Raw genomic sequence first — 24182 nt, forward strand, 5'->3', positions numbered from 1 at the left:
GTATAAAGTTAATAGCAAAGTAATAAGGAGCCTCTGGACCTGACATAAAATATAAAGTTGTGCCGGCTCGATGCAGGCTTCCTGATCGATCCATCACCTGGAACGTCTGTGAGCGCAGTATTCCTGCCTCCACTGCAGGACAAGGGGGAACACTACCACTGGAGGGGTGGCACAAGGGGGTCTGCTATCCCCTGGAGCCAAATGGGAAGGGACAGGAAAGCAAAAATACCATGTAAATCTTAAAACTTTGAGCTATCAATAAGCTGAAAATATGGATAAAACACCCTATGACTTGCATGGTTTCTGCACATATATTCAGCTCTCTCTTCATTTGCCAACAAAACAATCACCTACACAGCCGACCTGATAATGAATCCTTACATAGGGATTATAAATTAATGTACACGTGGTTTATGTTTTCTGAAGTTATGCTTTCAACATGTTAGCAATCAAAAATTTACCTTCATGTTAACAGTTCTTATCCCTATGGGAATTTCATACCAATAAACTGAAGATCTAAAAGCGATGAATAGGATTCCTCTTCATTGATCCTGGGAGTACGACTTTGAGGAGTGAAGCTGCCTGTGTCTATATAACATGGCATTTCAAGAATTCAATTGCTCTGTAAGTAATTTCATTCAGGTAATACATGAACTAGGACCATATATACTGTACACTGTTCTTGATGCCCGTGAGAGTTACTTGTGTGTGCATGGTGTGAGCATATCCATTGCAGCCTGGCTAGAATCCTACCAGGAGCCACACCCTCACAATGCTTCTCTCCTTATTAATGGGTGGACCTCTGGACTTCACAACGTATGGACTGTGACCATCAAACTCAAGTGTCCTCATGGTCCACAAAAGAAAGTATCACTTCTAGTGACCAGTTTAGTTACCATCCAAATTTCATTAGTAAAGTCTTGATAGCAGAAACATTTGGTTCTACTGATACTACAAAAGAAAGCTGCCCTGAGACAGTACTACCCTAGACACACATGACTTAGAATTGTCAGAATGACTATCTGTGAGACCACTTTCTTTTCCTGAATCATGGAGAATGAATATCCTGGGGCAGGCTATCCTCCATGTCCATATTTATCTCTCATATTGCGGCTTTATTGTTATTCGTTCTTAACAGCGAGAAAAACTGTAAGAGCACAGACTCCCCATCACATGGACTCAAAGACAGATTGATAAATACAGAAAGCAGGTAGAGAAACAGATGTGGTATAAGAAAGGAGCTAATGGATAGGGCAATATACCACAGGGAGAGAAGAGGGGGGACCAAGATGGGCTCCCCAGGACACAGGCAGGAGGCTAGGACAGAGCTTTGCAGACAGACATCAAACAGCCTCAAATATCAGGTCTTGGGTCACTTGATTTTTACCCACTTAAAATGAAGTTCAGGAGGATATCTGGAACCTTAAATATATAGATGACTTAACAAGAAACTAACTTCTATACACTCTGTACTTGTGAGGTATGTGAGGTCTATAGAAATTTTCATTTGCACAATCCTAGAATAAAGAGGAGAGCAAACCATGAGGCCAACAGTGCTTAGGTATCTAACAACTTGCCTCATGTCTGCAGAGAGAAGTCAGGAGCAGACTCAATACTGACCTGTGTGCTGCCGGCGGTGTTTGGTGAGGGCGTGCCGAGTCCCACCAGCGAAGCCACAGAGGTCACAGAGAAATGACTTCTCGCCTGTTGCAACAATAAACAGATGAGGGACTGCAGAGGTCACAGATCATTAAAACATATCTATCAAGGCTTTCAGGGTTACTAATTCCTCCAATCAAATGTTTCCATGTAAATATGTCAAATGGGAATGAAATTACCACTGCGGTTTATTGACTGTGATAAAATCTGAAAAGCACCACTGAACATAATTACATACTTGTCAGACCCATAAAAATTAGCTTTATTATCAATGGAATGGTTTTGTACAACTTCATTTCTGGTAGATGTCTTCCAGATGGGGCTGCTTTATGCACTTGAACAGTTTTTATGCATATCCTGATTTTTTACAATTCCCATACATCTGGCCTTTCTGAGCTGAGTAAAGATTGCTTTGGAGTAGTTAATATACGGTATATATAACTCCGCTTAAATAAAATATATTGAATTCTTTAACAATCTAAGAACACTGAATTGGTTTTACCAGATTCTATCAGGATCTTCTTTAATCACCTTACACTTAATAATTTGAATTAAATGGTTTCTCTGAACAGACTGAGGATCCAAAGGAAATGAAACTCACATTATATAGTAACAGGAGATACTCAAGGCTGTTTGTGTTTAGCAGATGTTATGGCACAAAAAAGAAGTCCAGGGATTGCTAAAAAACATCTGTAAAAATTCGTATCTCTCATCCTCAGTGATAGTGCTGGATTGGACACTTCTGTAGAATCAAAGGCATGTTTGGCAGACGAAGGAAGTGTGCGAATGCTTATTTTCTTAGCATTTTATACATGTGACTTCTTGACCTTTAAGCAGTATGTATCATTTTATGTAGTATAGTTAGCCAGAAAGTACTGGGTAGCTAGACAATTCCTCCCATAAGACATGAAATGAAGGGGAAAACATGTTAAAAATGGAGACTTTGGAGAAGTTAATGAAATTAAAAAAAGACTTTTCCAGAAATAGAGCAAATTATTTGTATCCATCATTACTGAATTTAGTCACGTAGACTTTAAAGTGACATGTTCCCCATAAAAGGCCTCCTTTATCCCATGTTTGGGGTTTCACAACAAATTTAGTTGGCAATGCATTTGCAAACAGTAACTGTATTTCTAAGTTTAAAATGACAAAAACAAAGGAAAATAACTGTAGCAATCAAAAGAGCAGCCCTTTGGTTAATACTGTTTCCAGTTTTTCTAACTTAAAGGAAAACATGAATAAGTACTTAGCCAAAATATGTCTAATCTTATTTCCAAAGGATTGTTCAGATGGTCATTACCATTAAAAAGACAAAGTTAAAATAAAATGTTCTGGCTATCCTTGTTATCCTACATTGGGATCACACTTAATTTCTTGATGTCATTATTTCCATATAGGAAAAATAGAGTAGATGGGCTGTGAAGAATAAAGTTTAATTATAATCACTCATCTAATTATTTAATCAATTTAAAGTATAAATCTTTTTAACTAGCTGTATTATCAATTAAATAACACTGAAATAGCCTTTTTTAAAATAAGAAAACAATTTGTTTTTAAACATTAGCATTTTTTAAAATGTGGAGGCAAAACTCTTCTTGGCAATTTACTCATCACCAGTTTTGCAGACATTTTTGTGCGTGCTGGCAGAAAAACTGCTGTTCTTACACATGCACAGGGCATAGGACTACAGTGCAGAAAGGTGTTTGTGCCCTGTGTACACATGTACATGCATGCCATGAAGAGAATAGACAACATGGCCAACAAAGAGTGAACATCCTCATTCTAGACAAGCATGCTGCCATGCTTCCATTTAGGAAATCTTTGTGACCTATTTCTTTTTTGCAAAATGAATGTGTTAATAAGAACAGGAAAAAATAACAGAATTTAACAATCTCTACATGTGTTCACGCTGCACAGATTAAGGTCTACTCTCTTTCCCATTTTATGGTATACACACATGGAAAGGCAAACTTACTCATTTTCCACATGATTTGACTCTAGATACATTAGTGACCTTGATTATTCCATGTGTAGGATTTTATCTAAGGTGGTAGTCTCAGATGTATTGTATGTCATATTTACCTTGGTGGCTTGATTTGTTTTCAAATTCAATTTTTATTTGCTTTTTTTTTTTTAAGAGAGAGTGAGGGGGAGACTGTTGAATAGTGGGCCAAGAGTATTTTTTTTTTTGAGAAAAGAGATTAAAGAAAAACTCAACAAGATATTTTACTCAACCAAGAAGGGGTTCTTCCAATGTGTCATATTTAAATGATAACAGAGATTTAATAGAAGACTTCTTTTAATAACACCTTGAATTAGTTTCAAGTGTGCCATTTTGCATTCAAACATAGAAAGACACGGAACCAATCCTTTATTTTCTATTAGAAAACAGTCACTGTCCCCTATCTCTCATTATGGTGCAGACTACAAGACCTAACAACAAAAATCCATATTATTGATCCAGCCAAGTCTCCACAATTATTCTTTAGAAGGAAACGCCGACGATAAATTACATCTGCACTGGCTTTTCATCTGCTGTTCGATATAAGTGATCTCTCAGGGCAGGCTGGAGACCTTAAATCGTCAACACCCTTGTCAAGGAAGCTAAGGAGGCCTGGGCTTACCACAAACTGCTTCAGGAGAACTTTCATCCTATAATTTCTAACAATAATACAGGATTCGCAACAATCAGAAGAACATTTCTGAATGCTGATTAAAATTTATTATTTTTTCCTACAGGGAATATTATCTGAGTAGTGCAAAGAGAAAGAGGGCCACAAAAATACTAAGTAGCTGATAATAGGAAATGTGAGGTGAATACCCACACAGAAGATCACCATGAAGTGTTGGGCCCACTGTACTAAGACTATGAATGCATGTTATAAACAAAGCACCTAGTGTAGGGTATGATGGGATATGGATTGATGAAGGCCCCAAATGAGCAGCCTCAGGAACACACTCCACAGACAGAATCTAAAGATGGGTGATACATTACACATGGTTAATTTTAATGTGTTAATACAAACTTTATGTGAATGTGAGCTTTTTAGAAGCAGTTTTCTGAAGATATCTAGTAATTCAATGGAGATTAGCCTCTGCATTTTAACAACTCTAGGGTCTGACATGATTCTTTCTTAAAGAGAGAAATTATACTGGTTAGGTGTAGGAAATAGTACATAAAACCAAGAACCAGTATGTTTAAAAATTAGGCATTTAGATTACAAGGAAATAGAAGACCAGTTCTCTTTAAAAACATAAAATGCAACGTAACAAGGATCACATCTAAAAAGCTAAGATTCAACACAAACACTAGAAATGAGCTGTCAAATCTGAACCTGTCCTGCTTAAAAACATGCGCAACTCATACTAAATTGTCACATTAAAGAAGCCCTGACCAACACTGCAAAGCAAAGAATGAAAAACATTTTCATATGCAATGACCATTACCTTAATTTCAAATACATTGACCATGACCTCTGTAAGGAAGTCATGTTTACCATGGTTGCTATCTAGAAAACCAATGAACATGTTCCTGCAGCCCGTCAGGCCTCCCTTGGCCAGTCCCTGATGTAGAAGGGGCATGACACACCTGTGTGCGTCCTGTAGTGGTCTTTCATCGCTGAGGCCGTGAGGAATGAGTAGTGACATGTGGGCCAGGTGCACTTAAAAGGCTTTTCTCCCGTGTGGAGTTTCATGTGGTTGTTCAAGGCCCACTTCTCTGTGAAACTTCTATCACATAAGTGGCATGTAAATTTCCTGCATGAAGGAGAAAAAACAACAACAACAACGTAAATTTGACCTGTACACTGACATCTATGACTCTAGATAGAGTGTGTGGTAACCCTGAAGTTTGGTGCACACACAGCCTCTGCAGAGGGAACTGCAGGCTGGGTCTGTCATGTCTGTATAACCAGGCATTGATTTTTCTGTCTAGGCCTGGCACTTCAGCCATTTATTCTCTGCTTTGCGGTTGGGCCCAACGGGTTTGAAAAATTCTGTTACAGTCCAGTCACCCCTGAGGCAAAAGTGAGAATAGATTTCACCTGTACAGGCCTACACCACTTATCCAGGGCATGGGCTGTCAGAGCAAAGGCTAAATGAAATGCTATCCATACTCAAGCGCTCAGACAAGCTCTGCTGTCTGCCAGGAGGCGGCTGTGCTGTGAGAACAGGCAACCCTGAGAGCAGCCCCACAGCCCTGAGCTACCAAGCCCCTTGGGGATGAAAGGGACCCCCAGTGGTTCCTGGTTGAAAAGTCCCTCTGGGTTGTTGACATGGGTCCATCAAAAAGTTTCCTTTGACAAAAATAAGTCTCTAGCCATCCAACCCCAAACACACTCCATCTCCACTGATTTTAGAAGTGAAGTGGGCCAGATCTGCATAGAGCTGTGACAGACAAAAATCAAACATTATAACCATATGCTTTTCTAAAATGAGACTGAGCAAGAGAAGATCCAATTATCTCCGGTACAAAAGCAAATCTAAAAAATAGCAAGTCAATATATCTTTAAGAAAACATTTCAAATTTCAGTTTCAGTCTTCCAGTACTCTAGAAGTGTGGACTGAGGGGCGTGAGCACACTTCCTCCTCTGCACGCTTCCACTTTAGAGTTCCTCACTAAAATTTCCCTCCTGTTTCTGGTGCAACTGAGTGTTAAGCAATCACTGTCAACAACAGTGTCAACAAATTAATTCAGAATAATCAACAATCAAGTAAGAGAACAACTTTCTTAAAAGTTACAATTAAAATGTAGAAAGCTGGCAAGTATTATACCAGAAAACAGGGACCAAGGCAGCCTGGAGAAAAACCTAAGACTAGAATAAGTTCTACATTATCAACATGGGGCTATAGAAAATGCAGACTTTCACATAAAGTCATTAACCAGGATCTTCATCAATTCCTAAAGTTTTGTCAGGAGAGGAAAAGAGTCCTTTGCTATAAACAACCAACCTTCTAATTTGGTGTTAAATGTAGATTACTTTAACAAATCAATGGAGTTCCACAAACTCTGGGAATCCAGGTATAAATCACCAGCTTCCTTTAGTACATATATTTACAAAGTAATGTTTTAAATGTAAAATTAGTAAAAAAAAAATACCAAACACTTAAAATTGCATAGCATATCTGAAGTGCTTCATTAACAGCAAACTGCCAGTCTAATTCTCCTATAACACATGTGAGGAGACACTGTCTGCACTATGAACACAGCCTGACTCTGAATTCACTGTATCATTTGATCATTGCTGACTCGTACTGGAGAATGACATATATAACTAAACACCTTGAAATGCACTGCAAAAAATATCATGTCCGTATATCTCTTTGACGGGTCTTCATGCATTTAGCATTTCAAAACCATGACAGGGATCTTATTTCCAAGATAAATTCCCCTATCTACTTATTTCTCCATGTATTTATTGTGGAACTAACCTTCTCTTACAAGAAATAAATAAGGAGGTTAAATAGATGCTATCTTTAACAAATAGTTTTCCAGACTGTATTACAACTTTATGAATGACAAAATAAATCCCTCAGTTTTAAATCTACCATGATGTGCAAATAACAAAATTACATCTACACAACCTCAATGTGCACTGTCTATTATTCAAACATAATAAAAATGTTAGACTAAAGCTCAGTGCCTGTCCAGAAAGGACAAAAGCCAGATTTTTTTTTAACAAAAAAGGAACTGAAACTAGCACTGGACTTCCTGGAAACAAGCAAGCTCATCCACTGGGCAAGTGAGAGAATGTAAACATGGCCAGCACAGGCCACACTTAATGCAATTAGAAAGCCGAGACCTTTTTGGAAGTGTCTCCTGAAATGACATGAATTCTGTGTCAAATTTTCCAGGATTGCTTGTTTTAAGCAGACTAATGTTAGAGGATCTTCAGGAGACCTAATGAAGCATATCCGGGAAGCAGAAAGTGCTCTGCAGCGCAAACCAGAAACTGAACATTCCTCTTAGAAAGACCTGCCATCTTGCTACTCTATGAACACTGCTCTCTCTGGAGGCTACAGGGAAATCAGAAAAAGATGATCTGGGTGTCGAGAAAATCTGCTGGTAAGGAAGACTGAGGCACAGATGCTTGGCTAGACGGGCTTACAGGAGAGATATTTTGTAATGTAATCTAAAAAGAAACTCTGCTTGCAAAACTCAGCTTTCTACTGACTGCTTAAAGGTGAGTAACTGGTCTTCACAAATGTGCTACAAGCTAGAGGGGCGCATCAATGAGCATGGGAAACAAAAGAATTGCATCTGCTTCACACTCTCACAGTGGAAAGACAATGCAGGAGTGACATGGAATTTTGAGGGAAGTCATTTCAAACATAGACTGGAAATGCATTTCCTTTAGCAATCCTTGTGAAGTCATACATCTTCGCTCTTAAGTTCTTAGGTGAGAAATCCATGATACTAAAACTACCTACAATGAAGCCCTTGCCCTAGTAGGCAACAGTGAACTGAAAGCCCACTAAAGGGTTAATCTGTACAAACTTATAAGGATTCCAAAATGGAAGAGCTGTTCCTAAACATTTTTCTAGTGTTCTGGCACAGCTAGAGGCCAGTCCACCACTCACCACTGTGTGTTGTTCCCTTAGGTGCCCTTCTGAAATGGAGGCAGGCTCTGGTCCTACCTGTTACACCAAGGAAGCACAGCAAAGAGAAGAGATTGACATGTACCCACAGAGCACTTCCAACGGGTTCTTCCTGTAGGATTTGTGTGAACTGAGCCAAAAGTAAAGTCTAGGCTTCAACACTTGACCTCAAGAGGGAATACTAACTAGCCTCATTATCAGCTATATAACAAAAACTAAAATTTGTCACTGGGATGAATCTTGCACAAAATTAAAGAATTAATAATGAGCTAAAAGGTGTTATATAACTAAGCTTTACTGTGTTTTGACCTTACCCAATTTTTCACCATTTTCTTGGTTTTATATGGCTAAACAGGAGACATAGTATATCAAGAACCAAACTTCAACTTTGCTTCTATAACTTTCCAAATACTAGAGTCAGAATTCTAAAAGGAAATTTTAGATTCATCTTCTTTAGATTAAAACTTTAAATGCTACTAAAAATTTAAGTTCTAAGCAAGTAGATTTTAGTTATTAGAATCTTAATAAAATGTACAAGCATCTCATTTTTCAATGAAGATGAAAGTGTCCTGAAAAGTTGGCTTCATTTCCTGGCAATATAAAAGCAGGTCAGAGGCAGCACACAACTTTAAACTCAGCACTTGGGAGACAGAGGAAGGTGGATCTCTAGTTTGAGGCCAGTATGAGCTACAGAATGAGTTCTAGGACAGTCAGGGATATACAGAGAAACCCTGTCTTGAAAATTCAAAAATTAAACAGATAAGAGAATCACTATAACTTTTTATGGTCTTCTGTATCTGTTCCATTCATGATAATCTTGTAATGCTTAAGCAGTACTGAATTTAATACTGAGTTTGTTCTAACCCTAATTTTGTACTGGAGAATCTAATTAGGCATATACCATTGAGACATACTTAAATAAATAAAGTTACATAAAATAAATTCTTCTATTGAAGTTTCAACAGACTTGTTGGGAAGGGTTACATTTAATCATAAAATATACAATCATTATGCTATGAAAATGAATAAGCTTTGGCTGTACTTATCAACATAGGTTTAAAAACCTATTAAAAACAAGTTAGAGGGACTGGAAGAATGGCTCAGTGACTAAGAGCATTTGTTTCTATTGCAGAGAACCTGGGTTCAGTTTCCAGGACCAACATGGTGGTTCACAAAAATCCATAACTGCAGCTCCAGGAAATCTGATGACTTTGTCTGACCTATGCAAGCACCTGGATCACACATGGTTCACAGATATGCATGTTGGCAAAACACTCATACATATAAATAAGTTATTTTTTTAAAAATGAAAACAAATAACTTTCAAAGTTGCACCATTTACATGAAATTTTACAAATGAACCTCACATGCAGGCATGTGTATGACACTCTCAATTGACACTGTTTCTTCCTGGCATGGAGAAAAGGAAGAGGACGGTGGTGGAGCGCAACTGCACATCTAACGTTTGTTGTTTACCACAGGAGAAGAATCTGAAGTAAACAGACTGCAGTTACCATCTTCCAAATGTCTTGTACTTTCAAAATCTTGTACTTTACATCCAACATTAATAAAACATTCAAACAATAATTCTTATTTCCTTTACATGATACCTTGGTGCAAAACAGTCAGGTTAACAAATAATACAAACACATTTACTAGACATACAAGAGAAAGGAAGACTTGGGTGAGACACATCTGACTTTAATGAGGAGTAAGCTAAATTCTTCCAGGGCAATAAAATGATATGTAGTCACTATCATTCAAAACTGTGTACTGAAGTGTTCACCCACACAAAAACATTATAAAGCTAAAAATACTAAAATTCAACTAACAAGCAACACTCTTCTTTATATACACAATACAGAACTACAGAGGAACAAAGGTCTGATTCCTAGAAAAATATCCTAATGACAAAATACGTATTTCCACAATTCCTAAGCTATTCAAATACTACGAAAGCACAGGCAGTTTCTTCGGAATAAAAGGCCCCCTTTTTAAAGACCATAATTTAATAATGACATAATGACACACTGAGAGATGAAATGATGAAGTCTTTGCCCAGTAGGGTAACCATGTAAATTTCTGCAGAGAGGGAGCAATCACTCCTTTCCTGAACAAAGCAGCTCATAAAAGCACAGAGGTCAATCAGAGAGTACCAACTGCAGCCTCAGTGTACTTCTCACACTGAGAATATGCCCCAGAGGACAGGAAAGCAAAGTCACTATCTAAAAAGACACTACAATTGTGAAACACTAATGCTTTTGGCCCAGACAACTGAGTAGGAAAAAAATGATGGGAGAGGAAGATGAGCAGGAAAAAAAGAAAGGAGAGGAGAAAGAGTAAGGAGAAGGAAGAGGGGCAGCAGTAATAAGACACAACTGCATTTAAACAGTAGACACTATTAATATGAAATTAAAAACATATAGAAAATAGTTTAATAGCTTTCAATGATAACCCTGGGTTGTCTTTCAGCTTTGACTTTCAATGTTCTACAAAAGCCTTGAATATAACTTTCAGCTTTGAATTACACAGAAAATAAAATTTATAACTTTGTGCCTAACTGAATAATTAAAAAGACACACTGATAGCTAATTTGCAATGACTTTACTGAGATCTAGGTCACTGTTGGCCATATCCCTTCAGATTTCTTAAGGGCCGTAGGTCCTGGTGAATGTAACAAATATGTGTTCAATATAATATAATTATCTAGATTACCAAATTAGGCTAGATTTTGAGTGTTTCTTAATGCAGTGCAAAAAAAAAAAAAAAAGGTGAGCATAATTTATATCAAGAAGCCACAAAAACCCAAGACCAGGAGGGTTTCCATGACTAAATCCAGGTCTCAAGCCTCCAGTGTGGCTTCCAGTTAGGGTTGGAAAACCTCCCATGAGGGCTTTTACACAGTTCACCGGGGAACTGACTACTTAAGCCAAGTGTTTTGAGCACAATTTTGCCATGAACAGGTGATAATTAGGCTAATTAACAGAGTAGATCCTTGTTAACTAGTTGGAAAAAATATTTAATCTCACCCATGCCAGTGCCTGTCATTTTAAACTTCTGGGCATATCATTCATGTTTTAAAAACTGAAATTTTTTTCTTCCTTTTCAATGCTATTTAAGGGCTCAAAATCATTTTAGTTAAAAATCCCTTGTGAGAGGAGTTTTAAGCATATTAACACCTCAGGCTCCTTCTGCCACTAACAACCTACAGGAAGGGGCCATTCTAGGCACCTTACTCAAAGATCTCCACCACTGTATGCAAAGTGATTTGAGTTCATCATTCAAAAAACTTAACTCCTGTGGAATTTTCTTTCAAAGAGACCACAAACTCTGATCTAACCAAAATCATGATAAAATAGCTGGGATTTCTCATTATACCAGCAGACCTAAGTACTCAGGTCACAAATTCAGTGAAGGGCCAGGTGCTTAGTGTTTTGCACTGTGAGGCCATGAACACCTTTGAGACACAACTCACTGTTGTCTTTACAGCACAAAGGCAGTAGTAGACACTACATAAACACAGTTGGCTGGGTTCCAACAAAGAAGGCTGGACATGGCCTGGCTTGCAAGTGGTGCTTGGCATACCAGGGTTAGACGGGAGGCTACATCCTCTCAACTTCATCTCTAAAATGTTCACTTGGGGTCTCTACAAGGTCAAACAGCACCAAATCAGCGGTGCTGGAACAGAAAGAGCCAAGCCTCACCCTTCTTGGGATCACAGGAGCACATGGGGACAGGTGGCAAGGACAGTGTATGGGAAAACTACCACAAAGTGCTCCAGGAGTTTTTTGCATCATAGGCACAGGAGCTGAGAACAAGAAGGTATGCAGTCGAGTGGCACTATTCTCTAGTTTGGACACAACGAAGCTTTTTGGCCTGTTAGGCTGGATTCATAAAAAAGTTTAAACCATAGTTACTAATACTGAATCAAAGAAAATAAATTCTTCAATTATATTTTATTCTAATGGTATACATAATCTGAGTTAAAATGATAAAATTCATTCTGATCCGTATTTATACATTCATTCCAAGTGCCTAGGTGATCTATTTTTAATGACTGGCCACTGGGACCATTCATAAATATCTTCAATTTCAATCCACCAAAAAACCAACAGAAGAGTAAAACATATTAGGACCTACTATATGTCTAGAAATAACCAACGCTATGTATAAATCTAGAAATAAAAGAAAAGCACGCACATTCACCAAAGGAGCCTATAACTTAGTGATCATGACCAATGTCTAGAAAACAAACCAATATACTGTGTGCGACTTTGTGAGAAAGTTTTAAAAGATGTCCAGAAAAGGTACCAAAGAATAAAAGAGTTTTTCCGGGTTAATGTGGTTTTGAGCTAAGTTTGAAACAGCAGAATCCAGTGCTCTAATAAAAACAGTAACGATGACAATCTGACAAGAAGCAGGGGGGTGACATGCTCGCTCGTGAGCCAGCCAGCTGAATGGGAGGAGGTAGAGTCCTTGCTACCCAGGGCAGTAAACCCTGTAGCTTATAAGTCAGATTTGAATATCGTTATGACCACTGAAGGAGTCTGAATTTGTCTTTGATATGAACCGCATCAATTATCAATCATTTCCTTCCTTTATTTTGTGCATTTTTCAGCATTTTTAAACTGTGATTATGATTTTCCAAGGAACTAAATGTAGCTTCATCCTTTATAGATCTCAATCATCAAACAGAATATATATGGATGCAGTGCACATAGGAGAGTATCTGGAAGAAAACCTACCAAAGAATACCCTCTCTGAGAGTTAGGCTGGACTAGTTTATCCATTTGGAAGCATAATGAGCAAAATTTTCTACATAACACAAACTGACAACCATTAGGTATATCCCATTATATATTGTCCAATATGTTGAATGCTGAGAACTGGGTCATTTGTTAAGAGAATATCGTACTGTTACACACATAAAGTTTAGGATTGCACTGCCTCAGCTCAGAGGCTACTAGGATTAAAGCAGGAGCAACCAACCCCAGCTTGATGTCACTGTTTTTTTCTTCAAATTTTTAAAATTTTGTCCCTCAATTTGGATTTTATTTTATTTTTTGACTAATTTTTTATTTAAGTTAGGAACAAGCTTGCTTGACATGTTAATCCAGCTCCCTCCCCTCATCCCCCACCCCCAACCAACCTCCCCAACCCCCCACCTCATGCCCACTACATTTACTATTACTAGGTTTCTGTCTGAATTCACTAGGCATGCAACATCAAAATGAAACATGCTACATGGGTTAACAAACATTTTATTAACACAGCAAGCAATCACATTCGATAAAACAGATTTTACCAGTTTGATGAAGAACAGATACAGGAGAAAAGCATGCTTTCAAATACTCAACTACAAAATTAAATCTGGGAACGTTATTTTCTTTCAAAATTTAGTATTTTTAATCTGATTCAGCACATTACTAAATGCTGTCAACAAAACTGTCCCTGCTTAGATATTCTGTAAAGCTTGCAGTAAGGACCTAACCTTACACTGTTACAACTGTAAATAAAGACAATGTTTGTCATACTCGTTAGGTCTACAAATGGTGCCAGCTGAAATTTGCTAATGAAAAACACAATCATATCTTTTAAGTAACACAATTGGGGTCCTTGAAAGTGAAAGGTTCAGAGATACCAGGGGTGTGGTAACTGTGGTGCTGGAAAGAAGTTCATGAACAGTTTGGTTAAGACTCCTGTGGCAGGTTCTTGGTGCCTCAGGGGCACCATGTGACTCTGTTTGAATTCAAGTCATAATTATATGGTGTAGGTGGAGGACAGATCATCCAGCTAACAATCTAGATCCCTTGTGTCCTATAAATAGCAAATCACAAGAGGTGCCAATTCTACAATCTAAGAAAGCCAGTTTTGCCAATAACCATCGCCAGACTCAACTCACCAAAGATGAACTACTGGGTACTTAGAAAGCAGTATTGGATTTCCGAACAAGCCACAGGCAGCAGAGATGATCATGAATGGTTTGGGTTATATTCACAGCATATAAAATTGAAACTTTTTATTGTAATAGCCTTCTAGAGTCATTAACTATTTACATCAGTATATCTAATTTTCTAATCTGTATACATGAGTTAAGAGACAACAGTCTCCGGTATTTATTAAATTGTGACTTCCTGCAACAATCAGTATACTACAGTAGCAAAGCTTTCAAGCACTAAAATAACACTTCAATCAACGAAATATGCTCGCACAGGAACCCCTCTCCTCAAAAGTACTCCTGTAACACTGGAACATGCTCCTAGGCCTGTGCGTCCTAGACACCATCACAGATTGTATAAGTGCAATCTATGTAAACCAATAGGTCATCAGCGTCGTCATCATCATCATCGCTAGTTTTTGTAAGACATGATTTCTCTGTGTACCCCTGGAGGTCCTGGAAGTCACTCTATAGACCAGGCTCAGACCTGCCTCTCCCTCCCAAGTGCTGGGATTAAACCCACCATCCAGCTGGATAGGATTTTTTTTGTAAATCTGAATACACTGGCCAAATTTAGAAAAGTCTTGTAGGGTGACCATGAGACTTGCTAAAGGTAGGAAAAGCATCTTTCCCTGTCTTGAGTGTTTCATTGTCTAGGACTTTGCCATCATCCTGTCCTTCTAGTCTGATGATCTAAGAAACTGTCAGAGCTCAAAGTAATATGGCTACAAGGTTTGAGATAGAATGTCCAGTAACCACGGGGTTCAGTATAAAACTGATCCTTTCTGAGAATTCAGCCTAACAGGAAGTAGTCACAAACCACTTAGAGAGTCTAACGAGAGACAGGATTTAACTTTGGTAGAAATTCAGTGTAGTAACAATACCAACTGCTGTATGATGCTACCTGCTTTAAATTGTAGCACTCTGACATAAATGCAAGAAAAGATCTTATGGTCAAGATATGACTTGGTTGTTTCTAAATCATAAATTTAAGATTAACACAAATGTTAGATTAATATGAAATCAAGTTTTGGGAATTCTGATGTTATTATTGTCCAACTAAGGAAAAACAGTAATAAACTTCTAACATGTTCCATATCTCTTTCAACACATGCTCCACTGACAATGGTATGACATAATATGGTGTAAACTCTGAATGAAACTAAAGAATGCATTTATATGTGGACATATGCACATGTGTGTTTGAGAAATACATGAACAAGGAAAATCTCTTAAAAGGACTGTAAATCAACTGCATATACATTTACCTTCCTTTCACTATAAAAGAGGATTTTTATTTTCAAAATTGGGATGTTAAGAGCTGTGAATTCTCTTCACAAAATAGACTTGCAGTATTTGCCTATTTCTCATACAATCTGAGTGATTGTGAAAGATAAATTTATATAGGCATTTATAAATATTGTACATAAATCATTTATACTAATTTTTCAAATCTTCAAAACCTCAAACAAAAGACCACGTGGAATAACACTATTGTTTATTGTATGCCTTTCAGCATTCAAAATATTAAATTTAATTTCAAACCAATATAATTAAGTGCATAAGCAAAGCCAACTGGAAGGATACAAGTGACAAAATATATTTATACTAGGCGTAAGTAGAATGGTGGGAAAACTAAAACAAGAATTTAACTGAAGGCTTCAAAATGAAATTCACAATAGAAAAGAGTTTTTCAATTATAGACAGAGAAAGAATAGAGCAGGAAATCAAATAGCTTTAGAAATTAGGTTTTGTGACTTTTTTTGGATTGAAATGATTCTAAAGTCTGAGAGATTATTTGAAGAAAGGAATAACAACTCTTTAGCCTCAGGTAGGGTAGGAAGAGCAATAAGAGTGACAAGATGGTCAGACTTCTACAGACAGGGGTCATGTACCTGGCTCCAGGGCTTACCAGGGTCTAGGCACTCTGGCAAGGTACACTGGGAATTCAAGATATCAGACAAGGTCTTGTACCTTGGCCAGGAAGCTGACAGTTAGGCCGCAGGGGGTATTCACTACAATGATAATCTGTATTTGGGAAAAGCATAGTGTATTGGAGGGTGTGGTCCTTAGTGATGAATCGTTTGAAGATTATCACCAGGCTCTGCGACACATGGATACACTACCTCTGTTTATATACCGTATTCTAATTATCTACAGTACACAGAAAGTCTTATTTTTTCGTGACTTCTTTCTTTCTTTCTTTTCTTCTTCTTTTCTTTTTCCTGGTTTTTGGTTCTTTTCAGACAGGGTTTCTCTGTGTAGCATTGGAGCCTGTCCTAGAATTTGCTCTGTAGACCAGGCTGGCCTCAGACTCACACAGATTTGCCTGCCTCTGCCTCTGCTTCACACGTGCTTCAATTAAGGGCATGCACCAGGATACTATGACCTTTTCTGACTCTTAAAATAGGTAAACCCTATCTTTTAAGTGTCTTTCAAATTTATCATCATCATATGTGCAATCTCTGAAAGATTGTTAACAGTTCATCTGCCTTGATTTTTAACATTTTGGGTCCCTACACATAGAAAGGGAAGGAAAAGCTGATTAGGAAACCAATACAATTTAGTAATTTTATGTATTAAAGATTCAAAATATGATTTAAAGTGTTCTCAAGAACGCCATTTACTATGATATTTAAAACTGAAAACTAAGTTGTTGGAATGAAGAGTTATCAGAAAAGACCATCAGATTACACTGTGAAACCAATTCTATTGTATGTCTTTGGTTGGCCTGATTGCTTTCTGGGCCTTAGTTTCCATTTTGATCAGTGAGCTTGGGATAAATTAATACTAAAATATAAGTGAATAATGTAACTCTACCATTAGAATTTCTAATAGCTGAAAAAAAAAGCCATTCAAAATACCCCCCACCCCCAAAAAACTGCACAACTCAAGACTGGTAAGAATAAACTACTTACTCTTGAAGTATACACACACACACACACACACACACACACACACACACACACTGACATAACCATTTTCTGCAACAAAAAGCCTTTAAATCTAGAAACATGATGTGAATATTTTCATTCTTCAATTTGCTATAGGGGAAAATAACCCAGAGTAACACATAAGGGATGGGTATGATTCAGAGGAAACAACTAATCTAGCATGTGTGAGGCCCAGTTGAACCCCCTAAACAGCTATAACCTAAATCATCTTATCCCTCCATCTCTAACAAATTAGTGTAGATATGGGAAGGTAGTTAAATAATAACACAAGATCAATACCCCAAGCTAGGTTCTCCATTGGTAAAATAGAAATTCTCAAGTAAAATGAAGAGAAAAGGATAGGCAGGCAGTCAGAGGAGCTGATACCTGAGAAAAATTAATTTCTTGAATTCTAATCATTTCACCTCAAGAATATTTAATGACAAAGAAGGTAACGACATGAACTGTAGGGTGGCTTAATTTTAATGTTAACATAAAATCGCTATTGACAAGTAGACAGAGAGAAAAGAGATGATGTGAACACAGTGGGCAGAAAAGGGTGGGATGAGTGTTTCCACAGTTTCTATGAGGGCGTTCACAAATTTTCTTGAGGGGGGGTAGCGAGGGAGGGAGAAAGGGAGGAAGGGATTTGTCCTCATTTCAGAAAACTATGCCAAAGAATACTCGGAATGTGTGTCGTATACCTCCAGACCGTTTTGGTTCGTAATGATTATTGCTATGTATTTTTCTTCAAAACTAACATGATAAGAAGAACTGAAGAACACTACATTTATGTCTTAGAATCAAAAGCCCAGATAAAAGATGAGTAGGAAGATTTCCTCCTGTAGCAACAAAAAAGAGCAGACACACTATCAAATGTTAACTTAGACTTGACTAGGACAAGAAACAACAACTGTGGACAAGAAACAACAACTGTGGACAAGAAACAACAACACAAAACAAGCTAAAGGGGAAAGCCTTTATAATCCATGTGTTAATCTTAGCACAATGTTTTCAGAACTGTTGACTTGAAAGTTTGGGTAGCCAAAGTTTGATAGTGACAAAACCAATTAAAAGCTGATCATATGAAGACCACCATTATGCAAGAACAACATAATTTTAGTAAAGTACTACATAAGTGTGTTTTGAATTTGGATAGCCAAAAAGACAACTACAATTTTACAAGCAAAATTGCTCAAATGCAATTATATATTTATATCGAAAGGTCAATAGCAGCAGTTCGTATTTAACACCTGTTTTTCCATTAGTTTTATCACTGTTGCCAAGCCTCTTAGGAGAATAGCTGGCATACCTCAGACACATCTGGACACTGTGTTAGGGCAGTGCAACATCTAAAGACACAGGAACATACAGAGCCATAAGGAGCCCATCTACCCTACAAGAAGCACTCCCTTGGAGACGGAGGTCAGGATGGGCTCCTTGACGGTGAACTGAAGAAAATGGCACAGGGGAATGGGATTTCATATTTGCATAAATAATCAATAGTATTCCCAACCATTACGTGTAGCTAACAAAGAAACTAATCAGATTAAAATGAAGAGCTTAATAAAAATATAAAAGAATCCAAACAATCTTACAGATATTTCAAAGCAGATCCCTAATACTTACTCCTGCTGAGTCAGTTTATATAAAAGGAAATGCTATTTATATTAGTAATTAGTAAAATATACAGTTTTAAATCAGAGAAAGTTGTTCTAGCTTCACTGAATGCATTATAAATACACCAACTTCATATTTATCTCAGTGGCATAAAAAACATATGTTCAGAATTTAAAACAGTAATTTAACTTCAAGAATAAAATTAAAAATAAAGACTAGTTATCCACATTTATCAAGTCATTTGCAATCACAGAAGGAACTAAAAACAAACTTATTTTTGAAATTACAAAGAAAGCATGACATATAACAAATATAAAAGTTTATGAAATAACTGTAGTTATGAAATTATATATCTAACAGAAACATTTGAAATAAAATATTGCCTTGGGATACGTATTGTCATTGCTTACTGATATTATAGTATATTTATTCTTAGAAGCTATAGTTAGACATGATATGTATCTATTCATTTACTCAAGATGTAAGATAGCCAGCTAAATAAAGCTATTCCTGTCATGAACATATTGTCTGTTCCTTCAGCTTGAAGCAAACCTTGAGTAAATTCCTCTGCACCTCGCTGCCAATCAAGTCATGACTGACTGACACAAGCAGACCCTTATCTGCTCCTCTGCCTGTAGCACATCCTGCCAAGTGATGTCACTGCTGTGCAGACAGGAATAAGCAGATTATTACAGTAACTAGGAGCAAACTAAACATTTGGGTTTTTGCATGGACAGATTTACACACTGTCTGTCAGATAAAGCAGAGTTGGCTGCTGCTTACACAACAAAGTGTGCCTGACAGCTTTCTCCCAGGTTTCGTATCTGATTACATAAACAGGCCATTCCCCACCATTCCTAAAGACTGACATGACAGTCTGTCTAGGTTTAAAGTGCAGTTTCAGACTATCAGCTTTCCTGTCTTGCACACCAGGCTGATTAACATCAGAGTACTTGCTGGAGGTCCAATCAGCTTTTCCAATCCCAGAATTCTCAGCCACGTAAGGCTAGTGGACACAAAAGACACAGGCATATCCTGAAGGGTAAATGCTTTCCGGATGTTTATATGAATGTATCTCTGGTGATATTTGTAAAATAATTCAGGGATAAAACTATTTTATGTATAAAATTAATAGGAAACATGTAGTATTGCTTTTACACCTGCCATCCCATAAAGGAGTGCAGTCACACCAGAACACAGCACTGAGGTGACATGATGCTTAGAAACTTACTGCCACTTTACTCCCAGCTCTCGGGAGGCAGAGGCAGGAGGATCTCTGTGAGTTCAAGGCCAGTGTGGTCTACAGAGTGAGTTTCAGGACAGCCTCCACAGCTACAGAGAAACCCTGTCTCAAAAAAAAAAAAAAAAAAAAAAAGAAAAGAACTTACTGCTACTAATTTAACATCTCTCCTTCCCTTCCAGTTTACCAAAGACACAATTCATAGAGACAACACACAGCTCTCTATGAATTAGAAACATCACTCAGAACATTCTTAGTACCAATAGGATTGTTAGTGAAAATGCTCATCTGTATAAATAATAGGAGCCTGCCAAAAATTAAGATTCAACTTTTTCACTAGCCCTAATAACAGCAATAATAATGGTAATAACAGTGTTGAGGCTCCCATTTTAGTGGAAGCCCAGTTACGAATTATGCTGGATGATATTTTAGCTACATAATAATTGCAGTCTTCTCAGCAAATAAAGCAGCTGACTTTCACGCAAATGAAAGTGTTTAAGATGGCACAGTTGACTAACATAGTTTAAGAAGAAAGAACAGACAACAGTTACAGAAAGACATTACTGAAATTATAGCTTCACCTGGAAGAAACCATTTCTTTCCTGTTTTTATTGTTCTCACACTGTCTGGAAGCTGTGGCACAGGAAATATCCCAGGCATTTCCACTAATAACTTAGGTAAGCAACTGCCTCTTGAACATGTCCTCAAAGCCAGATCTCAGGGTCTGCTGGGAAATACAAAGACAGACAGGGCATGGGGCCCATCTTCCCTGCATGTAAAACTGGATGTGACCGGATGTGGAAATACAAAGACAGACAGGGCATTGTTTCACCGCATGTAAAACCGGATGTGGAAGATGGATACACACAGAGAGACTGTTTCAAAGTATTAATTTTTCTTTTCGCATATTCAAATGTCAGCCTATAGACATTCTTAGGACAATGATATGTCACACAACTCTACACTTCCTCTTTAACTATTAGCCTAGTTTTCTTTTTTTACAAAATTCATCTCAATCTAACATAACACATACCTAAACTTTGCACACATAAATCTGAATTTAACTAAAAAACATCTCTCCTTTCCCATCTCCTCTCAGAGCTGCCCGTTAACATTCAGAAAAGTCTGGCTGCCTAACAGTGGAGAGCATTTTTCTTTTTCATTTGTCTCTTGACACCAACACTAAGGAGTAGTCATAGGAATAGGTTTGAGAGTGACAAAGGGTGAAACTACTGACAATGGCAAACAATCAGAAGCCACAGACACAATATTGTTCCTGGTAATTTCATCTATAACTTTCAAACATTCATAGTAGACAAACCAGATGAAATATGTTGCAGTAGGTCAGCTCTGATGGATCCCTCAGAAATATCGATGTTATTACTTTTACTTTATTATGTACTACACTTCATAAGCGTATACTGCAGAGCACAATAAAAACTCCACTACACAGCTTGAGTACTTATTAAACAGGTCAAGAGTTACTGTAACAAATAACTTATTCTCTAGGTCCATTAATACCATATCTTGTTCATATAAGAAAAGTGTTTGTTTTGTAAGATGAAATGGCATGACTAGGGAAAGGCACACTGATTTGAAGTCCTTTGTATACCTAAGTCTTTCTTTCTGACTTGCTACCTTTACTGCTAGCTTCTGCCCTACAACTTTGAAAGCTCCGTGGGAAAACCCTATTAATGAAGAAAGTGAAAAATGACAAGCCCAGAGGCAACAGTCAACAGTCTACTGACAACCTGTGTGTCTTCTGAACCAGGGGGTACCCAAGAGCACACAAGGTCCAGAGGAAAGCAGGAGTGTAGGACATAGCCACAGTACCAATTCCTTGAAAGGCTTTATTAGCTTATGTGAAAAATTTATGGAGGTGATGCCATCAAACTAGGTTAAAGCACAATGACAATTTTTGAGGCTATTCTATAGTAGATGCTTTCTATAGAGCAATGTGAGAACAGGCGGTAACTGAAGAGCCACCAACAGAAAGGAGGATAAAATGAAAGAGCAAAACAAATGAAACAAAGCAAAAACAAGAGCATCTGTGGGACCTATGGGTGAATTCTTTAAACCAAAGATAACATGGACAACTGGATATTTAACCAAAAATTTCCATTACATCTTTTATTTGCAAGAAGACAAAGCAGGAAGTAGAGAAAAGGGAGAAAGAACGATTAGTTAACCAAGATGACTCCATGTGTCGGTGTCATAAAATGCACTTGCCCTCTACAAAAACATGAGTAAATATAATACAGCAACAAAAATATGGAAAATGGCTCAAATGGTCATTTTTCCCATTTTTCTACATGAGGATTTAAAAAATTTATTGTTTGTTTTTTTTAAAGATATGACTGATCATTATAAAAGTGCCTCTCCAGAATATACTGTCCACTTGCCATCTCAGGAGTCAAACTAACTAACAGGACAGCGTTTCAAGAGCTGTGGATTTCTCTAAAACCAGCCCAATGTCTAGTACCTAACAGGTGTGAGATAAAATGAAGGAATCACCATAAACACGTTTTTCCTTCCTTTTTGATGTAACAGGAAGTCTGAGGGTACCTAATGCTGCAAAAGATAAAGCATCCCAAGAATGAGTACAGTCCAGAATGTGATTTTTCTCCTGAAATTAGCAGAAAGAAACAAATTATTCACAAATTACATTAATCAATGCTGCTTTAGTCATCTGAAACATGTCCAGTATTAGCATCTGATATGCCTACAGACAGTCACTGCTACGGGTGCACATGAAACACTGTAATTGGTTTAAATCGGCCTTGCCCATCTGTCTTTAATACTCTTATTACAAGGCAGTAAGCAGAGAACTATTACAGCTGCCGTATCAGCTGTAAGATCTTTACCCGTTCTTAAATCATTTAAAAGTAATGAGAGCTTTAGCCTTTATCTAATTAACGAGTGCCTTCTTTGAATTAGAAAAACTGTATCATTTAGCCCACGGTTGTTTAGTAAATTGCCTTGGTGGCATAGAAGCTAATCCAGGGTAGCAGTCCCAGGGTCTTATTCCTGGCTTCTTATTACGTGAATTATAATTCAATGATCACCTTAGATCATGGGCTATTCATAAATCAGAAGCCTGACATCAGATGAAAAATTGTATTAATATATGAAACTTATTATATAGTACAAACTGCTCTCTTGATAAATTACATTGTTCAAACTTGACAATGATTGCATTTAAAACATTATTCCTGTTTGCTGTTTTACAGACTGAAACCTCTTCATGAAAAATTTACAACGCTCCTCTGTGTTTTGGAGTCAGAGGGCAATCGCAGCAAATGGCGACAGGACCATCCTTTAGATTTGCTGCAGAGATGAGAACAGAACACACTTGTGAGGACAGGGAGTGAGAGGCCCTCGGCTGCTGCGCAGGGTCTACAATTCTGGCCTTATGAAGATACTAATTGTCGTCACTGGCAGAAGCACTGTAAATAATAAAATTTTAATTTCAGCTTATTGGATTGCTTTCTTCTCCTATGTAGGTGTTCCAAAGAAATTTACAGTCATAAATGTTTCACAAAAATTTACAGCATGAGCAAAAAAAAAAAAGGAGAAAAGGGGCAAGCCCATGAAGTTGAATCTGAATTGAGTCTGAGCTCCTTAGACTATGCGTTATGACAAATGCTTTTCGCCAAGGCTGACTGGGTAGCTCAAGCTGTAGTTCCATATTATTTACATTAATTACATGAAGGCTGCTTTGTTAATGGTACATTCTGGTGTGGGTCGCAGCATGAAATGCTAATGACCTAAGAAAAATCTGCATCTCCAATATTTATGATAATTTGTAATAGAAAATAGGGTTGCTTTTATTTCTTTCTTCTCACTACAAGAAAAGTCAGTACAGAACAATTTTATTCTGAAAAGAAAGAAAAAAGTTCTAATCATCAAGACATTTAAATTCTATAAACAAAGGAAAGACTCTTATTGTAAGGGTGTTGTCACCGACATTGACAAAGTGCTAATGTGTCAGCTCTCCACATGCCTTTCAGAAAGAAATGCGTATCAGGTTGAACTGAATAAAAGACAGCAGAAGCAGAGGAGTAACTTCCACCACCAAATGTCTTCTGCTTCATGTCTCTGTCTTCTTTCTTCACAGCTCCACCAACAAGAAATGAGAGAAGCTACAGATAAACACCCATAATTCCTAGGAAGTTGCCTTTATAATACAAAAGGT

General features: G+C 37.5%; 1 protein-coding gene and 1 long non-coding RNA gene across 4 annotated transcripts in view; one reads left to right on the forward strand and one right to left on the reverse strand.

Annotated features, from left to right (window-relative positions):
• Znf407 (zinc finger protein 407) overlaps positions 1-24182 on the reverse strand; it is a 374631-nt gene that overhangs the window by 142883 nt on the left and 207566 nt on the right. For both annotated transcript variants that reach the window (XM_005065398.4, XM_040757806.1), the window contains exons 5-6: positions 5249-5415; positions 1621-1704 (exon numbers count right to left, since the gene is read on the reverse strand). In XM_005065398.4, the coding sequence (XP_005065455.1) occupies positions 1621-1704; positions 5249-5415 (251 nt within the window). The remainder of the gene's footprint in view (positions 1-1620; positions 1705-5248; positions 5416-24182) is intronic.
• LOC121144320 lies at positions 7391-9843 on the forward strand. 2 transcript variants are annotated; one of them, XR_005881649.1, is made up of 3 exons: positions 7392-7841; positions 8260-8397; positions 9389-9843. It is a non-coding gene; the product is annotated as an uncharacterized LOC121144320 (long non-coding RNA). The 2 variants fall into 2 exon arrangements; XR_005881648.1 differs by lacking the exon at positions 9389-9843 and having other exon boundaries at positions 7391-7841; positions 8260-8531.

Source organism: Mesocricetus auratus, unplaced genomic scaffold (genome assembly GCF_017639785.1).
Source record: "Mesocricetus auratus isolate SY011 unplaced genomic scaffold, BCM_Maur_2.0 Super-Scaffold_100015, whole genome shotgun sequence".
Taxonomy (NCBI): Eukaryota; Metazoa; Chordata; class Mammalia; order Rodentia; family Cricetidae; genus Mesocricetus; species Mesocricetus auratus.